Below are 24360 nucleotides of genomic sequence, written 5' to 3'. Positions count from 1 at the left end.
CATACAAACCTGTATAAAGGCACATAAATGGAGAGAAGGGGGTGTGAGGGCTGTTTCTCCAAAACTGGCATCAGGCAACACAAGCTACACTGCACCTTGCTTCTCTCATTACTAGTTCCAATGGGCTTGCATCTCAGTTAGACATGCAGAGTATTTACACCATGGGAATTGACATACACTCTAAATCAAAGCTTTTCTTCTCAGAGAGCTAGTTTACCAATACACCACTGAATGTACCTCTATACACCCAATTACATAAAGAGCTAAACCCATTTTTTACATGGCACAGAACCAAGAAAAAGCAGGATCCTAGTCAGACAAATACTATGCTCTGTCCTAACAATTCATTTAAATAGACATTTTCAGTTTGCAAAATCAAAACGGCAGCATGCAAAACCAAGAGGACAGTGTTCCCATAATAATAAAGACTTTGTATCATCATAAAGGCCCTGCCAAATGTACTACAACTCTCCTGGGAAGCTATCCAAAGATGCTCTGTGTGCTTTGGGTTCAGCCACATAGTAAAGCCAGCCCTCTTCATGACTAGAGCTAGGCATGGTTCAGCTCGGTGCCTGGAAGCTCTGAGGCCACAAAATCAAAGAATGGTTGAAATTCATCAACTATTCTCGAAACAACTTTGCCATCAACCTACACATAGAGCCCAGCTTAGTGAGCACCTGGTTTCTGGTGAGTCACTGATGCTGCTAAGTCGCTTCAGTCGTGTCCGACTCTGAGCGACCCCACAGACGGCAGCCCACCAGGCTCCTCTGTCCCTGGGATTCTCCAGGCAAGAACACTGGGGTGGGTTGCCATTTCCTTCTCCAATGCATGCACTAGGTTCTCACATTTGAGCTCAGAATCGCCTGGGATCTTGTGAAAACCCAGTTCCTGGGGCCCCACCCTGAGAGTTTGTGATGCAGCAGGTTTGGAGTGGGGACCAGGAAATTGCATTTTGACCAGGCTCCCAGGGGCCCTGATGCTCCCAGTCCATGGACCACAATTTGAGAAGTGCTGTACACAGTAATCCTTAAAGAACACAGGTATACATCAGCTAATTTAGCTATGGCAGGGAAAGAAAACCATTTGAAATGTCAGTCAATCTACTCCACACCCTGAAAATTGATCCCTTATTACTATTAATATAAAAAAGTAACACACAATCACAATACAATCCTACCTGGATTTGTCTTCACAGTATCTAAAAATAGCCTCTTTGGTAATTAGCCTGTTAGTTCTTCGCATTTCATTCAAAACTGCTGTCATCCAGTCCTCCACACGCCCCTCAGCCCTGATGATCTTCCGGAACTCCATGACTTCTCCTTCTGCTGATATCATGGCAGATACCAGTTTTTCTCCACTGTCCCCATCATGAAACCTCAGCAGTGCTATGTTGTCATACATCTGCAATACAGTGGGAGAGTCCACCCTGTAATACCTTCACTGGGTTCTGGAATCAAAGAACAGCCTGCAGTGCCTCATCACACATCAGGGCTGCCAGGATGCCAGCAACAGCATCAGAGACCACACACCAAATAGGTATCTCTTTACCCAGTGACAAACGTTCATTGGGTACTTCCTTTTATCTGCACTGTGAAAAGGTCTGAGGTGGGTTGAACAAAAATAAAAAAAAGAGAAGAAAGGTTCTCTCCCCACACTTGAGATTCTGGGGTGTACATTGGGATGGAGAGGTATCTGGACACATGGGCCAGCTGAACACAGGATGAGCGGAACAGCATGGTGATTAAACACTCTAGGGCTGAGGAATTAGAGACCTCCCAGGAATGAGGAATGAAGACTCCCACTGTCCAATCAGGTGTGTTTGACCAAGTTGCTTCTCCTCTCTCAGTCTGAAATACACATAATTACAGCACCTACAAAATGAAGTCAAAGGATCAAATTAAATAATGTGCATGAAATGTCAGCTCCTCATATGCTTGGCATTTGCTGGCTATCCTCGTTACTAATCAGAGTAATATTCAGGAAAATGAGCCTTTTAGGGCCCACTAGATAAGACAAGGCACTCTGCAAATCAGACAGGAGGACAGAAAGACAGCAAGCTTTAAAAAATAAAACCAGAGGTTTACAAAAGGAGCTACCAATAGCCAAAGTACTTCTAACAACACATTTTTCTACAACAGTAAAATATGTCTTTATGAAAGCAGAAACAGAATATAAGCCTTCTCCCTTTGAGAAAGGAAAACATGCAAACTATAACTCATACTTTGAGAAGGAAATCAGCATTAATTAAAGAAAACACAGTTTATTAATCTTGCTTCCCAGGTGACACTAGTGGTAAAGAACGCACCTGCCAATGCAAGAGACATTAAGAGACTCCGGTTCGATCCCTGGGTGGGGAATAATCCCCTGTAGGAGAGCACGGCAACTTCAAGTACTCTTTCCTGGAGAATCCCCATGGACAGAGGAGCCTGGTGGCCACAGGCCATGGGGTTGCAAAGTCAGACACGACGGAAGCAACTTAGCACACAGGCATGTATGCAGTGTATTAAGCAATTGATCCTCAGTACTTTGTTTATTTGAAATAAAGTAATTGCTCTACAATGCTCTCCATCATAGATGATTTTGCCCTCAGGGACACTCAGCGCTGTTGGGAGACGTTTTCAGTTTTCACAGCTGGAGAGGGATGCTTCTGGCATCTACTGGGTAGAGGCCAGAAATGCTTCTAAACAACCTACAATGCACAAGACAGACCCCATACCCCTGTATGTGTAAACACATACACACAGAGAGAGAAAAAAACTGTCTGGCCCAAAAAAGAATCTAAAAAACAGTGGATGGACTTCCCTGGTGGCACAGTGGATAAGAATCCAGAAAGATTCCACATGCCACGGGGCAACTAAGGATGCGTGCAACAACTACGGAGCCCACGCTCTAGAGCTTTCAAGCTGCAACTACCAAGCCTGCGAGCCACAACTACTGAAGCTCATGTGCCGAGAGCCTGTGTTCCACAACAAGAGGAGCCGCTGCAATGAGAAGCCTGCACACCATAACAAAGAGTAGCCCCTGCTTGCTGCAACTAGAGAAAGCCTGCAAGCAGCAATGAAGACCCCGCATAACCAAAAACTAATTAATCAATTAAAAAGAGTCATTAAATGTATATAATAACTGACTCTCTGTTGCACACCTGAAATGAACACAACATTGTGAATCAGCTACATCCCAGTAAAAAAATAAATATCTCAACCACGATGCCAATAGTGTCAAGGCTGAGAAACCTCTAGGCTGATACTAAACATAGGGCTTTGATGAGCTGACCAAAGATTATTCCTGGCGATGCTCTAACTCTCTGTCATAAGAGACGGTTTTGTCTGTTGTGTTTCCTGCCCTTCAGTATCACTCACGGATACACGTACGTTTATGTAAAAGTATGAAAACACAGCCTGGAAGGAATTACATCCAAGCCAGGATAATGGCTGCCTTTTGAAAGTGGAAGAAGAATTGTGAGTGGGGATGAAACAAAGAGTATGTCAACTTTATCTCCATAATTTTATCTTCCAAAAAAAAAAACAAATATGACTAACCAGTAACAAGGGTGTCAATTCTGGGTGGTAGATAAGGTTCTTTAGCCATCATCCTCAGGCAGGCATTGTTCAAAGTACTTTACAAACATTAACTCATTTAATCTTTATCTTTATAAATGTGTAGAATTGGAGTTATCTGAATTTACAGGTAAGAAAACTGATGACCAGAGAGGTTAAGTCACTTGCCAGAGGCCACACAGCAAATCCGTGCAGAGCCAGGATTTGAACCCAGACAATCTGGCTGGATGTGCTGAACCACTATTCTGTATGGTCTCTCTGGTTATTATATTCATCCCTGTATATTTCTGCATTGTTTCGGTTTCTCAAAAAATGTTGTTTGGGGGACTGTGGAAAAAGAACAACAAATAGCAGCTCAGTGCTGGTGTGACTTCAGAGTACAGTGGATTTCATCAGATTTATGTTCCAAATAAAAACCCCAGCAGTGTTCCAGTCTTGGACTTCCGAGTTGAACCCAGCTGTGCGGTGGACTCAGATGAGCTGCAATTACAGAGCTTATGGGGACACTCCCACGGGAGCCCCCGGGAGCTGACCTTGATCATGTGCTCCTGGACACAGAGCGGGTCGCTGTTGCCCAGGATACTGAGCAGCTCATCATCGGAAATGAAGAAGAACCTGGGGAAGGCGTTCCTCTTGGAATCTAAGTAGTCGTTCAGGCTCTTCTGGCACTTCTCCAGACCCTCACTGATGTTCTGCAGGTCACTGAGGCGGTTGGGGGCCTCACAGCATCTCTTGATCACAGGGTCTTTCAAAGTCTCGCCCATGATCTGGATAAAGTCAAGAGGACAACTGTCAAGATGGATGGATCTAGAGAGTGTCATACTGAGTGAAGTAAGTCAGACAGAGAAGGGGAAATATCATATGACATCCCTTATATGTGGAATCTAAACAGAAATGATACAGATGTATTATGCAAAGTCGCTTCAGCCACGTCCGAACTCTGCGACCCCATGGACAGTAGGCTCCACCAGGCTCCTCTTTCCTTGGGGATTCTCCAGGCAAGAATACCTGAGCGGGTTGCCATTTCCTTCTCCAGGGGAATCTTCCCGATCCAGGGATCGAACTCAGGTCTCTTATGTTTCCTGCATTGACAGGTGGGTTCTTTACCACCTGGGAAGCCCCAAACGGGAGGTGGCTGCTCATAACTGGAGAATACAACAGCATCACTGAGCAGCAAAGAATCTGGGCTTTGAGGTCAGGTGGGCTGGGTGGCAATCCTCACCCCACTGGCTACTGGCAGCGGTGCCCACTGTACCACCCTTTCTGGAAAGGACTTTAAGATGACCATAGTCTTTCAGGGGTGATTTACTCATAAACAATAATAAGATATTAATCCTAAAAATGGAAAAAAACTTCAGACAAATTATTTTTGAATGCAAAGAGTTTCACTTCAAACAGGATGCCCAGTTACTAGACAATAAATCAACTAAACTAATGTCAGTCCACTCACTGAGACATTATATAAAGTCATTGAAATGTTTTATCAGATGACTTCATAATACAAACTATGTTTCTCACAATATGAAGAGAAAATTATAAGATGAAATTATACAAAATATTGGGCTTCTGAGGTGCCTCAGTGGTAAAGACTCCACCTACCAGTGCAGAAGCCAGAGGAGACATGGGTTCCATCCCTGGTTTGGGAAGATCCCCTGGAGGAGGAAATGGTAACCCATTCCAGGTATTCTTGCCAGGATAATCCCATGGACAGAGGAGCCTGGCGGGCTACAGTCCGCGGGGTCACAAAGAGTCAGATACAACTAAGAGACTGAGTATGCACACACACACACATAAAATATCATTACAATTGTGTTCTTAAACCCATATACAAAGAAAAATATTACATATTAAAGACAATGAAACTATGGAAAACACATCTTTTCCTTCTCTTCTACATCTCCCCAAGATTTTTAAATAACTATTACTTTTATAATAAAAAGTAAAAATAAAAAAGTTGTAGTGCCTTATGCTGGTGGCTTAAGATCAAACAGAAATTTTTACTGAAGACATTAAATTCACATACAATGACAGAAAAAATTCAGAAGCTACAAATAGACCAAATACTACATGTAAATACACAAGTAAAAGTATCCCCGATTACTGTCCATCTTTCAAGACTGAAATAGAAGCCAGTCACTTGCCCTTTTAAATATTCTGTCGATGTTATCAAACTTCTTTGCTTCATCTGGAAGTTGTGATCTGATATCTCCACCAATAAAGATGCTTTCCAGATACATCCATTTTCTCTGAACCAACATCCAAATCTGTAAATGCACAACATTATCATCAACACAGGTTCCCAGGTGCCTCAAGGTGTGTATGGTAAAATCCCACCCTAACACGGGACAGATTTAAATCAATTCAGGTCAAAAGAATTTCCATGCAAGAGGGCAGAGTAAGTGCATATGGTGGTTTAGTTGCCAAGTTGTGTGCGTGCAGCAAAAAAGACCCAGCACAATCACAAATAAATAAATTATTTTTAAAAAAGAAAGCAAATGAATGAAGCCCATGCCTGACCACACTCTTAGCTAGTGAACCAGGCCTGGGTTCATCCCACCCCAGGCTTTAGGGTGTAGCTATATTAACACAAGGTGCCTGCCTGTGGTCTCAGGACAAAAACAATGCTGTCACACAAAACTGGTGAAATGAGCCTAGGTTGCTCACAGAGGTCTGGACACAAAGCAGAAAAGCCCCAAACCAACTAACATAAGACCTGGTTGGGTGCTTCCCAACATGATGGACTAGGCTGGGAAAACTGCAAAAACACACATCAACGTGAAATGAGCACAGGCCAAAAAAAAAAAAATGTATGCAAGATGGACTTAAAAAAAATCAAAATCACACAGAGAAAAACCCACTACCCCGTGAAAGAGAGTCTCCCCTAAAAAGAGGAAAATTCTAGTTTGAGAAAATAAAAAGTAGAAGGAAATCAGAAAAGGATTTTAAATATATTTAAATTCTTCAGTGTGATATAGGAGATGAAAGCATTCTTGCAACAAGAACAGGACAGTATTAAACAAGAACAAGGGCACATGAAAAAGCACCAATGAGGAGTCCTGTTAGTTAAAAATGCATTCATTGAAATAAAAACTGAGATTCACTCCTCTAATTATGCATCTCTCCCCTCAAAATAAATCAAAGAGGATCATTAGTTTCTGAGCACAAAATTGCCTCATACAAAGTTTCTTTCTATGAATCAGCTCCTTTCCATCTTTTCTGTGTCTTTTTTCTTACCTCAATGACTTCCCCTATGAGAGAAAGCGTTTTTTCCCATTTGTGAACTGTCTGCAGGAAAGGCCCCACAAATCTGCTTCCTGAGATGCTTTGCAGGTTGAAAGTGTTGTCATCCAGGCACTGGATGATATCGTCAACAGACCCCAAGACGTAGCCTCGCTCCTGGGTGCCTTTGTAATACTTGACCACGTTAAATTTCATATTTTCCCATGTGTCCAGGATTTCCTTCACAGCCTAGTCAGGAATATGAAAAGTATGGTTCAGGCACATGGGCTGAAAAAAACAACCCCAACCCAACAGCAGCTTCCTGAGTTTGCCATGGATCAGCTCCTCAACCCAGAGTTCTGGGTCAGTGTTCCAAATAAGCTGGCAATTCTAGTTGTCAGTTACCCAGTACTTGCTCTGTGCCAGGTAAGCACATGCTATATACACCATCTCCTCTAGTCCTCAAAGCATCTCAGCGAGGGTGGGATAATTATTATCCACACTTTAGCAGAGGTGGGAACTGGGGCAAGAGAAGGGTCGGCTTGCCACATTCACTCAGCTGAGTGCCAGAGCCAGGGTCTAAATTCTGTAACTGGCCTCCATTCTGCATGCTCATGAGATCCTGCCTCTGTGTTTACCATTTAGCAAGAAGATAAAATTACAAAAAATATGTCTATTTTTCATGGCATGTTCAAAAACCAAAATTACCTGTTGATAATTATGTGTATGTGTATATATACACAGATATGTGTATATATGTGCATGTGGGTGTATGTATCTGTGTACATTGTGTGTATATGTGTGTGCATATATGTACATGCGTGTGTGTGCATGTATGAATGATACATTAGTGTTTATGTACACCTATATGTGTGCATATGTGAGAGCATGTATGTATATGAGCATAGTATTTATGTACATGTGGGTGTTTCTATGTGTATTTTTACATCTTCGTAGTGTGTATGTGTGTGTGTGGGTATATGTTTATATGTGTACACATGTGTATATGCATTTTTTTGGCCATGCTATGCAGCATGTGGGATCTTATTTCCCCAACCAGGGATGAAACACATGCCCCCTGCAGTGGAAGCTCAGAGCCCTAACCACTGGACCACCAGGGAATTCCCTGCATAGGCATTTCAAAGCATTAAAGAATATACACTAAAATGTTAATAATTTATCTTCAGGTCATAGAATTTATGAGTGATTTATTTATTTTCTCAGTTTTCTACCTTGAACACATTATTTCTTTAGTAAATAAGCTGAAAGTGAAACTATAAGAAAAATTAAAATATTTAACTGAAGCAGAAATTCTATTTCTAGAACAAATAATACTTTCTTATTCAAACATAATAGGTAGCAGAACAAACAGGTTTTCTGTTTGAATAAAAAAATTCTTTTTTTTTCTAGGCTATTTTATAACTAAAAATAGTCCTACCTTCTCAATGGCTATCTCTTTAATGGCCGATGTCACAATCTCATTGAGAACATCCGTGTGTTTGTGAAGTTCCATAGCAAACATGTTTTCCAAGGTGAATGTTTCAGTCATTTCAAAAATCACGCCTGTTTTCTCCATAAGCTCTTTCCAATGCCTGAAGGTGCATCCACATCAAAAATCTTTATGTCTACTGAGTTTAGTGATGGGTTTAATTATTCCCTCTTCAACCAAGGGCTTCCCAGATGGCTCAGACAGTAAAGAATCTGCCTGCAATGCAGAAGTCCCGGATTTGATCCCAGGGTCAGCAAGATTCCTTGGAGAAGGACATGGAAACCCACTCCAGGATTCTTGCCTGGAGAATTCCATGGACAGAGGAGCCTGGTGGACTACAGTCCATGTGAAAGTCGCTCAGTCATGAGAGCGATGGGGAGCGACTGTAAATACAGATGAAGCTTTGCTCGCTCGCCCGCTGCTCACCTACTGCGGTGCAGCCTGATTTCTATCTGGACCGGGACCAGTACTGGTCCATGGCCCAGGGCTTGGGAGACCCCTAATCTAGAAGATACTTTCTTAGATGCCTCATCTTAACTATCACCTATGAAAACACACTTTTCATTTATTGGTAACTGTTTCTGCATGGTCTAGATGGGTGATCCCGGCCTCTGAGGATCACTCAGCCTATTTGATACCCTGGTGTAATTTACGAGCATGCATGTGTTTGATAAATATTCAGCAATTACTAACTCTGTTCAGGCAGTGGGCTTGCAACTGGGGGTTCAGAATGGCTCAAAGGTAAGGCCCCTGCCCTTGGGAACACTGCTACCAACCTGGGGAGACAGGCAGTGATCGATACAACAAATCTACAAATTAAATAACCACCAAATGTTTCGAGCGTTATGAAGAAAACACAGCACAATAAAGGCAAGTGGCTACTTCAAACAGAAGGAGCAAAACAGACACAGCACCAGCAGTGCTGCTCTTAGCCCAATCTGGCCTCCTCTGAAGGCTCACATTTGCCCACGTTTATGGTCCAATGTATGTGGAATGAATGTAATAAGGAGGTTAAACATGGCACTGGACTGGCAGAACGCCAGGTACCCAGCACATAAGCAGTAAACATAGAATCACTGGGTTTTGTCATACAAAGAGATGGTCAGGAAGGAGAATCCAGTTTTTCTGTCTCTCGACCCAGGTCGAATTGATATAGAAGAATTCCTGTGGTTGATAATTTGATGGGAACTTTACAAGGAAGCAATATTATATAGAGAAATATTACTTGTATATTTCTAGCCCTGCATTGCTACTGGAATCTTGTTCTTTGTCATCAGATCTGAGCAAAGACATATCTCGAAGTAAAAGCTCCTCCACCAACCTGTCTCTTAGAGCTTCGTGCTTCAAGTCTAGAAGTAAAGGAATTGAGTCTTTGAATGCCTTCATTTTCGATTCCAAGTGGTAGGCCACCGATAAATTTCGGACCTGACGGGGCAGCTTTCTGAGGGACCTGAGAAAACTTTCAATTCCTTCCTGGAGAAACTGAACATTCAGGTTGATCCAGAGTGTCTGAGACCATTCTTCCTTCGCAACCTGGAAATGAATAAGAAATAGTCGCATCAACAAGACCGGTCTGGAAACTCAAAAGTGGTTAGAAGGGAGAGCACATTCTTAACCTTTGGGCATGCTCGCCTCTCTCCAAATATTAACATCCATTTCCCCACAACAGGAGGCTTGCCTGGTGGCCCAGTGGTAAAGAATCCACCTGCCAATGCAAGAGACACAGGTTTGATCCCTGGGTGGGGAAGCTCCCCTGGAGAAGGAAGTGGCAACCCTCTCCAGTATTCTTGCCTGGAGAATCCCATGGACAGAGGAACCTGATGGGCTACAGTCCACGGGGTTGCAAAGAGTCAGACATGACTGAGCAGCTAAACAACAACGCTGACCTCACAACAACCTCAAATTCACAAAGGAAAGATTCATTCTAAGGCGCTCAAACACAAACAAAAGCATTCCAACTTTTTTAATCCTTCACAAAAGGCTTAAAAATAAGGCTTACACAAAATTTTAAAAGGCTTACACAAAATTTAAAAAGGCTTACACAAAAATAAGACTGTATCTGAGAATGTGTGGGATCCAAAAATATGCCTTTCTTTCTTTCAGGGAAAACAGAAAAGCAGGATGTCAGAAACCAGTGTTTTTAACTCAGGGAATCATGGGGGTCTTAAAATATGCACTTCATTCAAGCGCTGTCCTTTTCTGACAAAAGAAAGTAAGGTTACAAAATGCCAGCAACTTAGATACTCCTGCTTAGCTATCATAAAGAAAAGACTTTGTGTTGTACCTCCTTGAGATTGAATGTAAAAAGTACTGTCTTACATAAAATTCACCATCTTGGGTAGTTGGCATTTGCAACCTGTGACATCCAGGCTTGACAGAGTTGCTTGAATCATGAAATACATTCGACAGGAAATTATGTTAATTCATGTAATATGTGTACGTTGATTTCTTTTTCTAATTTTTATTGGCGTATAGTTCCTTTATGATGTATATGTCGTGTTATATTTGTGTGTGAGTTGTGTTGTTTAGTTGTACTAGTTTCCACTGCACAGTAAAGTGAATCAGCTCCATGTGTACATATATCCCCTCTTTTATGGATTTCTCTCCCATTTAGGTCACCGCAGAGCACTGAGTAGGGGTCCCTGTGCTACAATGTACCTTCTCATTAGCTCTCTGATTTACACACAGTATCACCAGTGTATATATGTCAATCCCAGTCTCCCAATTCATCCCACCCTCCTCCTCTCCCTCTTGAGTCCATGTGTTCGTTCTCTAGAGACACTAGAGAAAGGCTGTGCGCAGCAACAAAGACTCAGGGCAGCCAAAAAATAAATAAATGAGAAAAATGTTATAAATATTCTGACCTCACGTCCCCTCCACCCACCAGTCCTCATTTCTCTGCTTCTCTTTGTAACAAGACTCACTGGAAACATCATTTATACTTGGCGTTCCTAATGCCCTTCTCCCCATTCTCTCTGTTTTTCTGGAGCTTTATGGAGAGTTTGCTGATGTACCATAAAGCTGCACGTATTTCAAGTGTACAACTGACACGGGTGCACACCTGTGACACCATCAGCTCCATCTAGATAATGAACGTATCCAACACCATCCCCCTCAGTGGTCTCCTCCTGCCGCTCTGTAATCACCCCCTCCCACCCCTCTCCTTCTACCCCACCCCTAGGAAACCACTGACCTGCTTTATGCCAGGAATATGTACAGTGGAAAGCAGGACATTCATAGCGTTAGGCAGCCATCACACGCCCATCAGGTTCCAGAACTCTCTCCACACCCCAGATGGAAACCTCGTACCCATTAGCAGTCACCCCCGGCCCCGATCACCTCCTCCCAAGATCTAAAGTGCGAGTTTCTCTGAAATCTGCCCCAGGCTCTTTATGACTATGACCTCAAAGTCCGCTGAGCCACATTCCCTCCATGGAGACCAAAGCTGTGGGTGGACGCTTACCTTCAGTCCTTCATAGAGCTCGTAAATCGCCTTCAGACCGCTCATTTCCTTCTGCACTTTGAGCAGCTCTGGGTACATCGTGATTGGAAGATCAAAAAGCTTCTCAGCATTAGCCAGCTCCTGACGGTTCTTCTCATGTATCACTAGCTCTTTATCGAAAGTGGCTAAAAGTTCTATTCCTAATAAATAAGTAAATAAATAAATTCATACTCAGCAGTGAAGAATTCACCTGCTAATGCAGGAGACTCGAGTTCAGTCCCTGAGTTAAGAAGATGCCCTGGAGAAGAAAATGGCAACTTACTTCAGCATTCTTGCCTGGAGAATCCCATGGACAGAGGAGCCTGGTGGGCTACAGTCCATGGGGTCGCAAGAGAGTCAGACACGACTTAGTGACTAACAACAACATAGTTGATTTACAATGTTGTGTGACTCTCAGTGCGTAGCAGAATGATTCATTTACACATATATCTATTCTTTTTCAGATTCTTTTCCCATATAGGTTACCACAGAGTATTGAGTAGAGTTCTCTGTGCTACACAGTAGGTCCTTGTTGATTATCTATTGTATGTATAGTAGTGACTACAACCCCAAACTCCTAATTGCTCCCTCCCCTGACCACCTTTCCCTCTTGGTAACCATAAGTTTGTTTTCGAAGTCTGTGACTCTGTTTTGTAAATAAGTTCATTTTGAATACATACTTTTTTTTGATAGATAAGAAGTGATTTATTAGCATAGGATGCTTGTATAAAATTCACAAGCAGGCAGGCAAGTATTGGAATACATACAATCTTAAGATATACAAAACTGAATAAGAAATCATGAACAATTTGCAAAACTATCACATCAGCCATAAAAGCTAATTGGGAAGACAAATATAGAATGACCAGACTTTATCTCTCCATCATTCTAACTAAAACCAGAGGGCTGCAAACTTCTCCAGTTAGAAACTTCTGTCTCCTAAGCATTCTTGCTCCAAGTGGTCTCAACTTGGGCTGCAGATAGAATCTCCATGGGAGCTTTTAAAAACTTTGATGTCCAAGGGCTTCCCTGGTGGTCCAGTGGTTGAAAATCCACCTGCTAATGGAGGGGACACAGGTTCGATCCCTAGTCCAGGAAGATCCCCCATGCTCCAGAGCAGCTAAGCCCATGGGCTACAACTACTGAGCTACTGCAACTGCTGAAGCTGATGCTTTAGCACCTAGAACCTGTGCGCCTCAACAAGAGAAGCTACCACAATGAGAAGCCCAAGCACCACAATTAAGAGTAGCCCTCGCTCACCATAACTAGGGAAAACTCACGTGCAGATAAAAATTAGAAAATAATAATATATAAATTAAAAAATTTTTTAAACCTTGATGTCTAAACCACCCTTGAGATCAGTGGAATCAGACTATGTGAACCTGGTCCCCAGGGAGCAGTGATCTTTAGAGATTCCCAGAGGAACCCAGTGTACAGGCAAGCTTACAAACCACCACTCCATCCAATCTTCCCATAAAATTCTTAAGCAGAATGTCTTCAAATGCCTCAGTAAGACTAATGTGGATATCCTTACCTCTATCAAGATCTTCACCTACAGAACCAGGGCCTTCAAGATAAAACCGTTTTGCAAAATCCTCCATCTGCTGTCTGTAGTTTAGTATTTCACCTCGAGTAATCTGAGAAAAGCAGGGTTGTGTTAGTTGAGCCCACTGGGTATTTTTCAACATCTTTATCCAGAAGTTGAAGCATTTAAAGGTACCTCTGTGAACATTCTCTTTATTCCTCCCAGAGCATGCTCCACATTCAATGAATCATTGAAAAGGTTTGACCACATGCTCTCAATCTTGTCAACCAGTTCTTTCTCTGCATCAGAAGGCTTTAAAAAAAAAAAAAAGAACAAACAATAAATGACAAGCAGGCTTGGAGCTGAAATTTCTGGTCAAAACTACTGTCCTGATTTCTGCATCTGGGTAATAGTAGAATAGGTCATTTGAACAGATGTTGGTTGAATTATACAAATTAGATATTTATAATCCAAATAAAAATCAGAAGAATGTAATTTTTAAAAGAGATAGATAACATAGGTAGGTAGAGAGAGAGATAACCTGGAGAGATAAGTCATTCATAAAGTAAAACTGAGCTTCAAATCAACTTCATCTGATTTGAATAAGGTTATCTCGACCCATTAACACACCCAGCTGTGCTGTCAGAAGCAAAAATAAATCTCCTCTGATGAAACATAGCATCATGTGAGGCCTCTGATTCTCTTTACAACTTTTCATAAAAGATGTCTAGAACTCAATCAGAAATAATAGGATGATAAGGATATGAATGACTTGGAGGAAATCAAGAGACACACAGAAAATATAAGCAGATAATAATGGAGCTCTAAGATACAGAATCTTAAATGATTTTACTTAATAAAGAGAACAAAAAACATAATTGAAAATTTTGACTTTAATTATAAAAACATAAATTTTGCACACTCTGCAATTTTCTCTTTCCTTTGGAGCGTGCTAGGGAACCAAATTATTATTCTGAAAACATGTAAATACAGGTCAAAAATCAAGGATTTAACCTACCCTTTTTTTATAAACTGTATCTCAGGATAAACAGATAGTTTTTAAGGAAAAATTTCCTCTTTTTGTTTTTATTATTTTTTATTGAAGTATAATTGACCTACAATATTATGTTAGTTTCAGGTGCACACCATAGGGATTCATTATTTCTATACATTACAAAGTGATCACCACTACTGTGCATTTTCTTTTTTTTTTTAACTCATTTGTTTATTTTTGACTGCATTTGGTCTTGGTTGAGGCATGGGGGATCTTCCTTGCTGTGTCCAGCCTCAGTTGTTCTGGGGCATGGGCTTAGTTGCCCCAGGGCATGTGGGATCTTAGTTTCCTGACCAAGGATCCAATCTGTGTCCCCTGCATTGAAAGGCAGATTCTTAACCACTGGACCACCAGGGAAGTCCCCACTGTGCATTTTCTGATGAGAGAATCTCTAGCTTGCAGGCAAGGCCAAGGTGCAGTTGGGTGATGAAAGCACTCAAGTGATGTAAATGTTGAAATAGAGGTTGTATGCAAATGCTGGCTTATAACAGCTATTTGTTTCTCCCTTCTGCTTTGTTTTTCCAGTGGACTCCTTTTTGTGTATCATGTGATGTGTGGCATGCAAAATTTCACATATGATTTCAAGGAGATTGAAACCCTCAACCCTCAAACTCATCCATGGGCTTTCTGAAAGTCTTTGAAACCCGTGTTTAACAAACGTAAAGACAACTGAACTATCATCTTCTACCAGTTTCTCTCTCTCTTTTTTTTTTAAAGGAATATAAAACTATTTATTGACCACTGTTCACCAGTATTTACAATAAAGTAAACAATATACAGTTGAATAACATTCTGATTACTACAAAGTTATTGTTTTTCTTGGCTTCTGCTGAACTAGTAACCCAAAATACTGAGAAAACTGAGCCTTCATGCAAGGAATGGATTGGAGTCAAGTCTGAAAAAACATGCAGGTCAAGCATAGATTAGAAAAGTTTGTTCACTCATTTATTCCTATAGATCGTAAACTGCCAATATTTTAAAACTATCTGATTAGGTTTCCATGAACAAATCTGAGACATCCCATGTATCACAACCTTTCCTAAATATAGCACAAAGACTTCAATTTCTTGTAAAACAATGGTTCACCAAAAAGAACCATCAAGTGTCCGTTTAACTAAGTTTTGCTTTGCTATATTAAAACATACCAGAATTTTTCTACTTTTTTCATTTGGTCGGGAAGGTTGTTGATGGTGATAAAAATTTTCCTTCCAGGGTTTCTGCATATAAAACTGCATTTATATGCAGATATGGATGCAGATTCTGATAGGGATGCTTTAAAAAATTACCCAATTTAAACTGCTTAACTTGTCTAATTAATTACAAAATTATTTAATTTGAAAGGTTAAGACTTAAATTTTCAATCTAAGTTGAAGTTATTTCTTATATTGCTCAAAATGATATAATTCCAGAACATGGGCTTATCCATTGTTATGAAAGGCTGTTGTTTAAATATATTTACCAAAACAAAAACCACAACAAAAAATTAACTCCCAACCATTTACATATGTCTTTTAGGTATACACATACAAAAAACTTAGAATGGTCCTCAGGCATATATGAGTTAAATGCTAAATTCTGATTGAGTAATGACTATGGAGATTTCCTCGAACATTTAGAAAAACTGTTCTCTAATGCTGAGGAAATAATATACCATGGTATCAAATTCTTTCCTACTGAAGGAAGCAACTACAGAAAGCTTTTATTTGTTCAAAGTAACCAGTGCTACAGATGGAAAAAAAAACAAAAAAACCCAATGTAACTTCCCCAATATTCAAAACAAACATATCAAACCTGATTTTCATTAGAATGTAGTTATTTCTTCACACTAATAAATCAGAAAGCCAAGACCCACATTTTATATATATATATATATATATACATATATATATATATATAAAGGCAATGCAAACAGTTATTGAGCCTCATCTTCTGGACAAGAATGCCAAGTTAGTCTCTCTTCATAAAAAGCAATTACAATTTGAGGACACTTCATATTTGCCTCTTTTGCCAGTACCAAGTCCGCCTCATCGGAATCTTTCCATTTCATGAGGAACATTAATTCCCCACTGCTGTCTGTGGCACCAATTATTCGCTCTGGATCAAGACCTCTGGCAAAACCTCTTGGTTTATCAGCAGCATCTCTTTTCTTCTTTGATTTGCTATCATCAGATTCACTGTCAGACAAAGATTTTCTTTTTGCTCCATCTTTTTCTTTACCAGCTTTTTGAGAATTAAGAAACGCTTCAATTAACTCTGGACAATCTAAATTTTCTTCAGGTTCCCAAGTATTATCTGCATCTGTAAATCCCTTCCACTTCAGGAAATATTCCACCTTCCTGTTCACTACACAGCGGTCTAGTACTTTTTCTACTACAAATTCTTCAGGTTCTGCCTCTTCAACTTTTTCACTCTATCCATTTTGTTTCTTTCCCATTTTTTGCAATGTAGTTTTATTGGAGGCCATTTTTTATTGCAGACTTGAAGAGCTATTATTCACCGCCTCTGAGCTGCTCTGGGTCCTGGGTCTGCGGCGTCTCCGGCCCTGCGCGCCTCAAGCTCCTACCAGTTTCTCTTATTATCTTATCTCTCTCCTCCACTTTTTTTCATTTTTGCAACAGCCCTTTATTTATTAAAGAAAATTAACATCAAGAAAAAAGAAAGGGGCTTCGGGGCTTCCTTCAGTGACTCAGTGGTAAAGAATCCACCTGCCAATGCCAGCGACAACAGTTCGATCCCTGGTCTGGGAAGATCCCACATGCCACGGGGCAACTAAGCCCACGCGCCACAACTAGTGAGCCTGGGAGCCACAGCTGCTGAGCCCACATGCCACAGCAATTGAAGCCCACAAGCCCTAGAACCTGTGCTCTGCAACAAGAGAAGCCACCTCAATGAGAATCTCAAGCACCGCAACTAGAGAGTAGCCCCTGCTTGCCACCACTAGGAAAAGCCCTTGCAGCAGTGAAGACCCAGCATAGCCAAAAAATAAACAAATAAAGAGAAAAGTGAATAAAGAAAAAGGGAAAGAAATAAAGAAAAGGGTTCACTTACAAAGAGCCCATACATCGCCATGGTGCGGTACCTCTCCTGCACGTCCCGGTATCTGAGTTCCATGACTAAAGATTTACTTCGGATTTCTGCAATGGTTGCAAGCACAAACTTGAGATCCTCAAGGGTACTGGGGCTCTTCTTCAGGTTTTTGCTCAGGGACTATAAAAGAAAGTTCAAAGGGACACTAAATAAGCATAGGGGGAAAAATACAGTGACAAACGAAGCCCTGACTTCCTTGAAGTGAAAGCAGTTTTAGAGAAACCCTGGGGCTCTGTCCCACAATAGACAGTGCACTGGATTTTCAGAGAAGACCTGGGATCCACTACCTCCATCTCCTCGTGCAGGTTATTGAGTTCCTCTCTGGCTGAGTCATTGAGGAGTCTTCCGAGTGAAACCACCCAGGACTTGGCGTTTTCCTGCACGGTGTTAGCCAGGGGTCCGAGCTGAAGGCGGATGCAATGCTCATCCTTGATCAAGACGTGGTGCATCACTTCAGAGGCGATCCTGGCATAGAACTGCAACTTCTCATCGTACAAAACACAGGGAGGCTTCTTAGCAGCAAATTTCTCCATCACAATGGCTTTGTCCAGTTTCCAGAGAGGTCGGTAGCGCTTCCATTTCTGCAGGTACTTCATAAGATTAACCAGAATCCTGTGGACGTTTTGGGGGATCATAACAGCCTGCTCAATTATTTGAGGGTTCTGAGAGATATCATTGTAAAAGCTGATGGTAACAAGTTCTTCCTCCTCTCCCTTCTGTGGGGGGCATTCTATGCAGCTGCCTTTCATCCAGCGAACAAAATGCTGACAAAATAAGAATCAGGGTGGGGCGAGGGGGAAAAGACAGTCCTTTAGTATCTATTTTGCTCCCTTTGTACATGTCATAGCCTTCTCTGGTAGCTCAGCTGGTAAAGAATCTGACTGCAATTCAGGAGACTCCAGTTTGATTCCTAGGTAGGGAAGATCCCCTGGAGAAGGGATAGGCTACCCACTCCAGTATTCATGGGCTTCCCTCGTGGCTCAGCTGGTAAAGAATCTGCCCACAATGTGGGAGACCTGCATTTGATCCCTGGGTTGGGAAGATCCCCTGGAGGAGGGCATGGCAACCCACTCAAGTATTCTTGCCTGGAGAATCACCATGGACAAAGGAGCCTGGCGGGCTACAATCCATGCTGTTGAAAAGAGTTAGACATGACTGAGTGACTCAGCACAGCACACCAAACAGTACATATCACATTCAGCAATAAGTCTTGCTAGTAAGGAACCATGGACAGTATGAACAGTTAAAATGATATGACACCGGAAGATGAGCCTCCCAGGTGAGAAAGTGTCCAAAGAAGCAACAGTTAGAACTGGACATGGAACAACAGACTGGTTCCAAATTGGGAAAGGAGTACATCAAGGCTGTATATTGTCACCCTGCTTATTTAACTTATATGCAGAATACATCATCCAAAATGTCAGGCTGGATGAAGTACAAGCTGGAATCTATATTGCCCAGAGGAATATCAATAACCCCAGATACGCAGATGACACCACCCTTATGGCAGAAGGCAAAGAAGAACTAAAGGGCCTCTTGATGAAAGTGAAAGAGAGTGAAAAAGCAGGCTTAAAATTCAACATTCAGAAAACTAAGATCATGGCATCCAGTTCCAACACTTCATGGCAAATAGATGGGGAAACAACGGATACAGTGAGAGATTTTATTTTGGGGGGCTCCATAATCACCGCAAATGGTGACTGTAGCCATGAAGCAAGAAAAGATACTTGCTCCTTGGAAGAAAAGCTATGACCAACTTAGATAGCATATTAAAAAGCAGAGACATCACTTTGCCAACAAAGGTCCGTCTAGTCAAAGCTGTGGTTTTTCCAGTAGTCATGTATGGATGTGAGAGTTGGACCATGAAGAAAGCTGAGCACCAAAGAATTGATGCTTTTGAACTGTGGTGTTGGAGAAGACTCTTGAGAGTCCCTTGGTCTGCAAGGAGATCCAACCAGTCAATCCTAAAGGAAATCAGTCCTGAATATTCATTGGAAGGACTGAAGCTAAACCTGAAACTCCAATACTTTGGCCACCTGATGTGAAGAACTGACTCATTGGGAAAGACCTGATGCTGGGAAAGATTGAAGGCAGGGGGAGAAGGGGACAATAAAGGATGAGATGGTTGGATGGCATCACTCACTCGATGGACATGAGTTTGAGCAAGCTTGGGGGATTGGTTATGGACAGGGATGCCTGGCGTGCTGCAGTCCATGGGGTCGCAAAGAGTCAAACACAACTGAGCAATTGAACTGAACTGACTGAACTGTACAACTGCGCTCATTTCACATGCTAGTAAGGTTATGCTCAAAATCCTTCAAGCTAGGCTTCAGTAGTAAGTGAACCGAGAAGTTCCAGATATACAAGGTGGGTTTAGAAAAGGCAGAGGAACCAGAGACCAAATTGCCAACATTCGTTGGATCATAAACCAAGGGAATTTCAGAAAAACACCCACCTCTGCTTCATTGACCACTAAAGCCTTTGACTCTGCAGATCACAACAAACTGTGGAAAATTCTTAAAGAGATGAGAGTACCAGATCACCTTACTTGTCTTCTAAGAAACCAGTATGCGGGTCAAGAAGCAACAATTAGAACCGTATTGGTTCAAAATTGGGAAAGGAGTATGTCAAGGCTATATACCGTCCCCCTGCTTATTTAATGTATATGCAGAGTACATCATGTGAAACGTTGGACTGGGTGAATCACAAGCTGGAATCAAGATTGCTGGGAGAAATATCAACAACCTCAGTTATGCAGACAATACCTCTCTAGTGATAAAAAGCAAAGAGGAACTAAAGAGCCTCTTGATGAAGGTGAAAGAGGAGAGTGACAAAGCTGGCTTGAAACTCAACATTCAGAAAACTAAGATCATGGCATCTGGTCCCATCACTTCATGGCAAATAGATGGGGGAAAAGTAGAAGCAGTGACAAATTTTCTTTTCTTGGGCTCCAAAATCACTGCAGCCATGAAATTAAAAGATGCAAACCTAGACAGAGTATTAAAAAGCAAAGACATCACTTTGCCAAAAAAGGTCCAGTTGGTAAAAACTGGTTTTTCCAGTAGCCATGTACAGATGTGAGAGTTGGACCATAACGAAGGCTGAGCATCAAAGAATTGATGCTTTTAAACTGTGGTGCTGGAGAAGACTCTTGAGAGTCCCTCAGACTGCAAGGAGATCAAACTAGTCAATCCTAAAGGAAATCAACCCTTGAGTACTCACTGGATGCTGAAGCTGAAGCGTCAATACTTTGGCCACCTGATGGAAACAGCCGACTCATTGGAAAAGCCTCCGATGCTGGGAAAGATTGAAGGCAGAAGGAGAAAGGGGTGACAGAGAATGAGATGGTTGGATGGCATCATCAACTCAACGGACATGAGTCTGAGCAAACTCCAGAAGATAGTGAAGGACAGGGAAGCCTGGCGAGCTGCAGTCCACAAGGTCACAAAGAGTTGGACACGACTGTGTGACTGAACAATTTTGTGAGCTGTCTTAGAGATACTGAAACCCCCACCAGGTGGAAGAAGTTAACAGCATGATGACCAGACTGTAACCGTGACATGAGCTGCCACAATTCTGAGGACTGTCCTCAAGGAAATGGGAGCAAACTGACCATGGAACTGAAGATTAACTATACTTAAAACAATCAAGATGACACTAGCCAGACCACCGATGACAATTTCAAAACGACTGTCAGAGCTGACTGTGCTGTTTCTGCATGTAGCCCCCTCCCTCTGTCCATAAAAGCTCTTGTCCACTGGTTGTCAGTGGGGAGGGGGTTAGGCCTTTGGACAGGCGTCCACCCTCCACCACTCACTCCTCATCCCCATTACCAGCACCCAAAATAAAACAAACTTTGCTTTTCACCAACCTGGCCTCTTTAGATCTTGAAAATCAAGCAGTCAGACCTAGGTTCGGTAACTCTGGGTCACATGCTGTCCACAGCTGGTGGGCTTAACTCTCTGCAACCAGGGACCACCCAGGAAATAACACACACTTCCGCCCTCACCTTGGTCATCTCCACACAGTTTCGGACACAGTGGACACACATCTTGTCAATCTCATTTGCATTGGGATGCAGGATGATCTCTGGCGCCGTCAAGATGGTTTCCGTTTGGAACAAAGGGACGTTTCCAAGGACTAAAGAATTAAAAGACTGCAGATTCCTAAGAGGGGTTAATAAAACAGACTCAGGACTCAGCAGAGTGAAATAGATTCGCCAGCACAGAGTCCTAACCACTGGACTGCCAAGGAATTCCCCCCCCCGCCCCCCCCCCACACACACACACACTGTCTTTACAACATGTAATACGAAGATTAACTCACTTCAGGATGAGTTTTGTCAGGACCTCGTAGATTCTATTTTCCCAGTATTCATAGTAGGAGGCCAGCCTGGGGGCCTTGCCTGTGTTGGTATGGATGACCAGCCCCTCAACTTTGGTCAGCAGAGGCCCAATGGCAAGATACCACCTGACCATGTGGTCCACATCTTTGGCCCTTTCTCGTTCAATGTGCTCAAAGAACTCCTTGACGCCTGCGGCCGAAGACATCTGTTAAAGCTCTTCATGGACACGGAAAAGGACATTACTCAAAAAGCAACGCAAACATGAGCTGTATGTCTCGCAAATACGAAAGTAGCCTCTAATCTTGACCAAAAGCAGAAAACAAGTCAACACCATCCAAAGCAAAACATATCCACAGCAAAAAATACACGACAACATGGGATTGAATGCTGATTGTGCATGCTATGTCTTTGGGCAATCTTGCTTGCCTTGAACTGCTTGTTGACTAGTCCTGAATTCCTTGTTGACTAAGTCCAAGAACGTTTAAAATACCGTTTGAATAAGTTAATGTGAATCCATAAAAACACAGTTCACCTTACTGTTACAGAGTTATTGACAAAAGAACCATTAATCTTCACAGACTCAGGAATCTATAAAACTAAGCAATACATAAACCATGACAAAGAGTAAGAATTACCCATTATCTTTTCAAGTAACTGCCTGAGATCGTGAGGCATGGTTTTATTCCATTTGTGGAATAAAATGTGTGTATGTGTGTGTGTGCACAATCATGACCAAGAGACTTTTCCTCCCATAATCAAGAGAAAAAAAGAAGCCAGATCTACCTGGGAGTTCATCCTCACTTTTAGGTGCTGGATATTTAAAGAGATTTATGGACTCTATTAAAGTAAGTCTGGAAGAAATGTCTTCTGCATTCTTATGAATCTGGTGGACAAGGGACTCAAATTTCCCAATGGCCTGTTTGCACCGAGTTATGTAGTCAGCAATACCTTTGGAGAGAAAGAGAAAGAACAAAAGAAAGATACTTGGCTTTCAACGCTTCCTTTCCACATCCCTCCCACCAACAACTGTAATGTTAATACCACATCCCTTCACAGGAAGGACCCTGCTCCTTCCATCCCCTTGGGTCTTTGAAGTGACAAAAATCCACTGGGTCCCTGGTGACTGGAACAAAGAGCTGGTGCTCAGAATCAACCAAACAATACATTTCTTCTGTTCACATTTTAGCATAATTGTATCTGAAGTACCATGAGGATAAAGAAGTCCAACCCTCTTGTCCTCTCATTGCCACGGCAACCTAAACCCTCCGCCCCATGCCACTTTGCCAACAGTCTCCTCTGGCCTGTTGCTTAGAAAAGTAAACAGCAAGAACATGCATAGTAAACCTGAATTAAGAATTTATGATTAATCGGGCAACAGCCTAAGCCTGTGATGTTTACAACAACCTATGAATAGGATACAAAGATTATGCCCATTTTACAGATGAGGAAGCAGAGCCCCTGAGAGGGTGAGTCACGTGGGTGGAAACTAGATATTTAACCCAGGGGTTTTGCTCTGGAGTCCATGGTCCAAACACACATATTCTCTGTACAAAGGAAGAGGAGAAAGAGGAGAAAAGGAAATGACAAAGAAAAAGAAGATTTGGAGCAAAAGAAGAGAAGTAGGAGGAAGGGGAAAAGAGTAAAAGCAAGAAAAAAAAAAAAGAAAAGCAAAAATGCCTTGTTTATTTTTTTAAAAGTAAAGGAAGAAGAATGTACTTTTCCTTATTCTTCCTGCTAAATACAGCTAAGACCATGAACATTATCCATAAAACAAGCATAAGACTCTGAAAGGGGGAGAGACAGCCAACTAAAATAGGCTATCCCCTGAGCCATAAAACAAACCTCAACAGATTTAAAAGAACTGAAATTATACTCAGTATGTTCTCCAATGGACTCAAATTACAAATCAGCGACAGGAAGATAACAGGGAAATCTCCAAACACTTAGAAACTAAATAATACACTTCTAAATAATCCATGGGTCGAGGAGGAATACATAAAGGAAGTTTTAAAAATACATTGAATTGAATAAAAATTAAAATACAACTATCAAAATCTGTGGGGCATAACTAAAGCAGTGCTAAAAGGGAAATAGTACCAAATGCATACATTAGAAAAGAGGAAAAATATCAAATCAATTAAAGTTCCCACCTCAAGAACCTTTAAAAAGAAGAGTGAAATAAATTCCAAATCAAGCAGAAGGAAATAATACAGATGAGCAGAAATTAATAAAATTGAACACAGGAAAACAACAGATAAAAATCAATGAAACAAAGGGCTAATAAATAAAATAAGTAATAAATAAATAAATAAATAAAAATAAAATAAAACTAATCTCTAGCAGGACTGAAAAGAAAAAGAGAGAAGACACAAATTAACAGTATCCAGAATTAAATAGGAGGGATCCCTAAAGACAGGTATTGTAAAGATAATAAGGGTACAATAAGAAAAACTCACATTGAATCTGACAAGTTGGATGATATGGACCACTGATTTGAAAAGGACAAACTACACGACTCACCCAATAGGATATTAATCACTTGAACCGTCCTATAACTATTAATGAAACAGAATCTGTAATTTTAAAACTTCAAAAAAAGAACA

At 41.5% G+C, this 24360-nt stretch overlaps 1 protein-coding gene and 1 pseudogene across 2 annotated transcripts in view; both read right to left on the bottom strand.

Annotated features, from left to right (window-relative positions):
- The window catches only part of DNAH10 (dynein axonemal heavy chain 10), a 164138-nt gene that overhangs the window by 97971 nt on the left and 41807 nt on the right, over positions 1-24360 (bottom strand). For both annotated transcript variants that reach the window (XM_043902040.1, XM_043902041.1), the window contains 14 exons: positions 22541-22705; positions 21739-21946; positions 21422-21578; positions 17700-18176; positions 17374-17532; positions 13467-13583; positions 13281-13383; positions 11729-11907; positions 9587-9798; positions 8215-8368; positions 6792-7025; positions 5699-5821; positions 4091-4324; positions 1178-1401 (listed from right to left, as the gene is read on the bottom strand). In XM_043902040.1, the coding sequence (XP_043757975.1) occupies positions 1178-1401; positions 4091-4324; positions 5699-5821; positions 6792-7025; positions 8215-8368; positions 9587-9798; positions 11729-11907; positions 13281-13383; positions 13467-13583; positions 17374-17532; positions 17700-18176; positions 21422-21578; positions 21739-21946; positions 22541-22705 (2746 nt within the window). The remainder of the gene's footprint in view (positions 1-1177; positions 1402-4090; positions 4325-5698; positions 5822-6791; positions 7026-8214; positions 8369-9586; positions 9799-11728; positions 11908-13280; positions 13384-13466; positions 13584-17373; positions 17533-17699; positions 18177-21421; positions 21579-21738; positions 21947-22540; positions 22706-24360) is intronic.
- LOC122693983 lies at positions 16238-16879 on the bottom strand (annotated as a pseudogene).

This window comes from Cervus elaphus, chromosome 5 (assembly GCF_910594005.1).
Source record: "Cervus elaphus chromosome 5, mCerEla1.1, whole genome shotgun sequence".
NCBI lineage: Eukaryota > Metazoa > Chordata > Mammalia > Artiodactyla > Cervidae > Cervus > Cervus elaphus.
The sequence above is the reverse complement of the archived record's forward strand: the minus strand, read 5'-3'. Positions and strand labels throughout refer to the sequence as shown.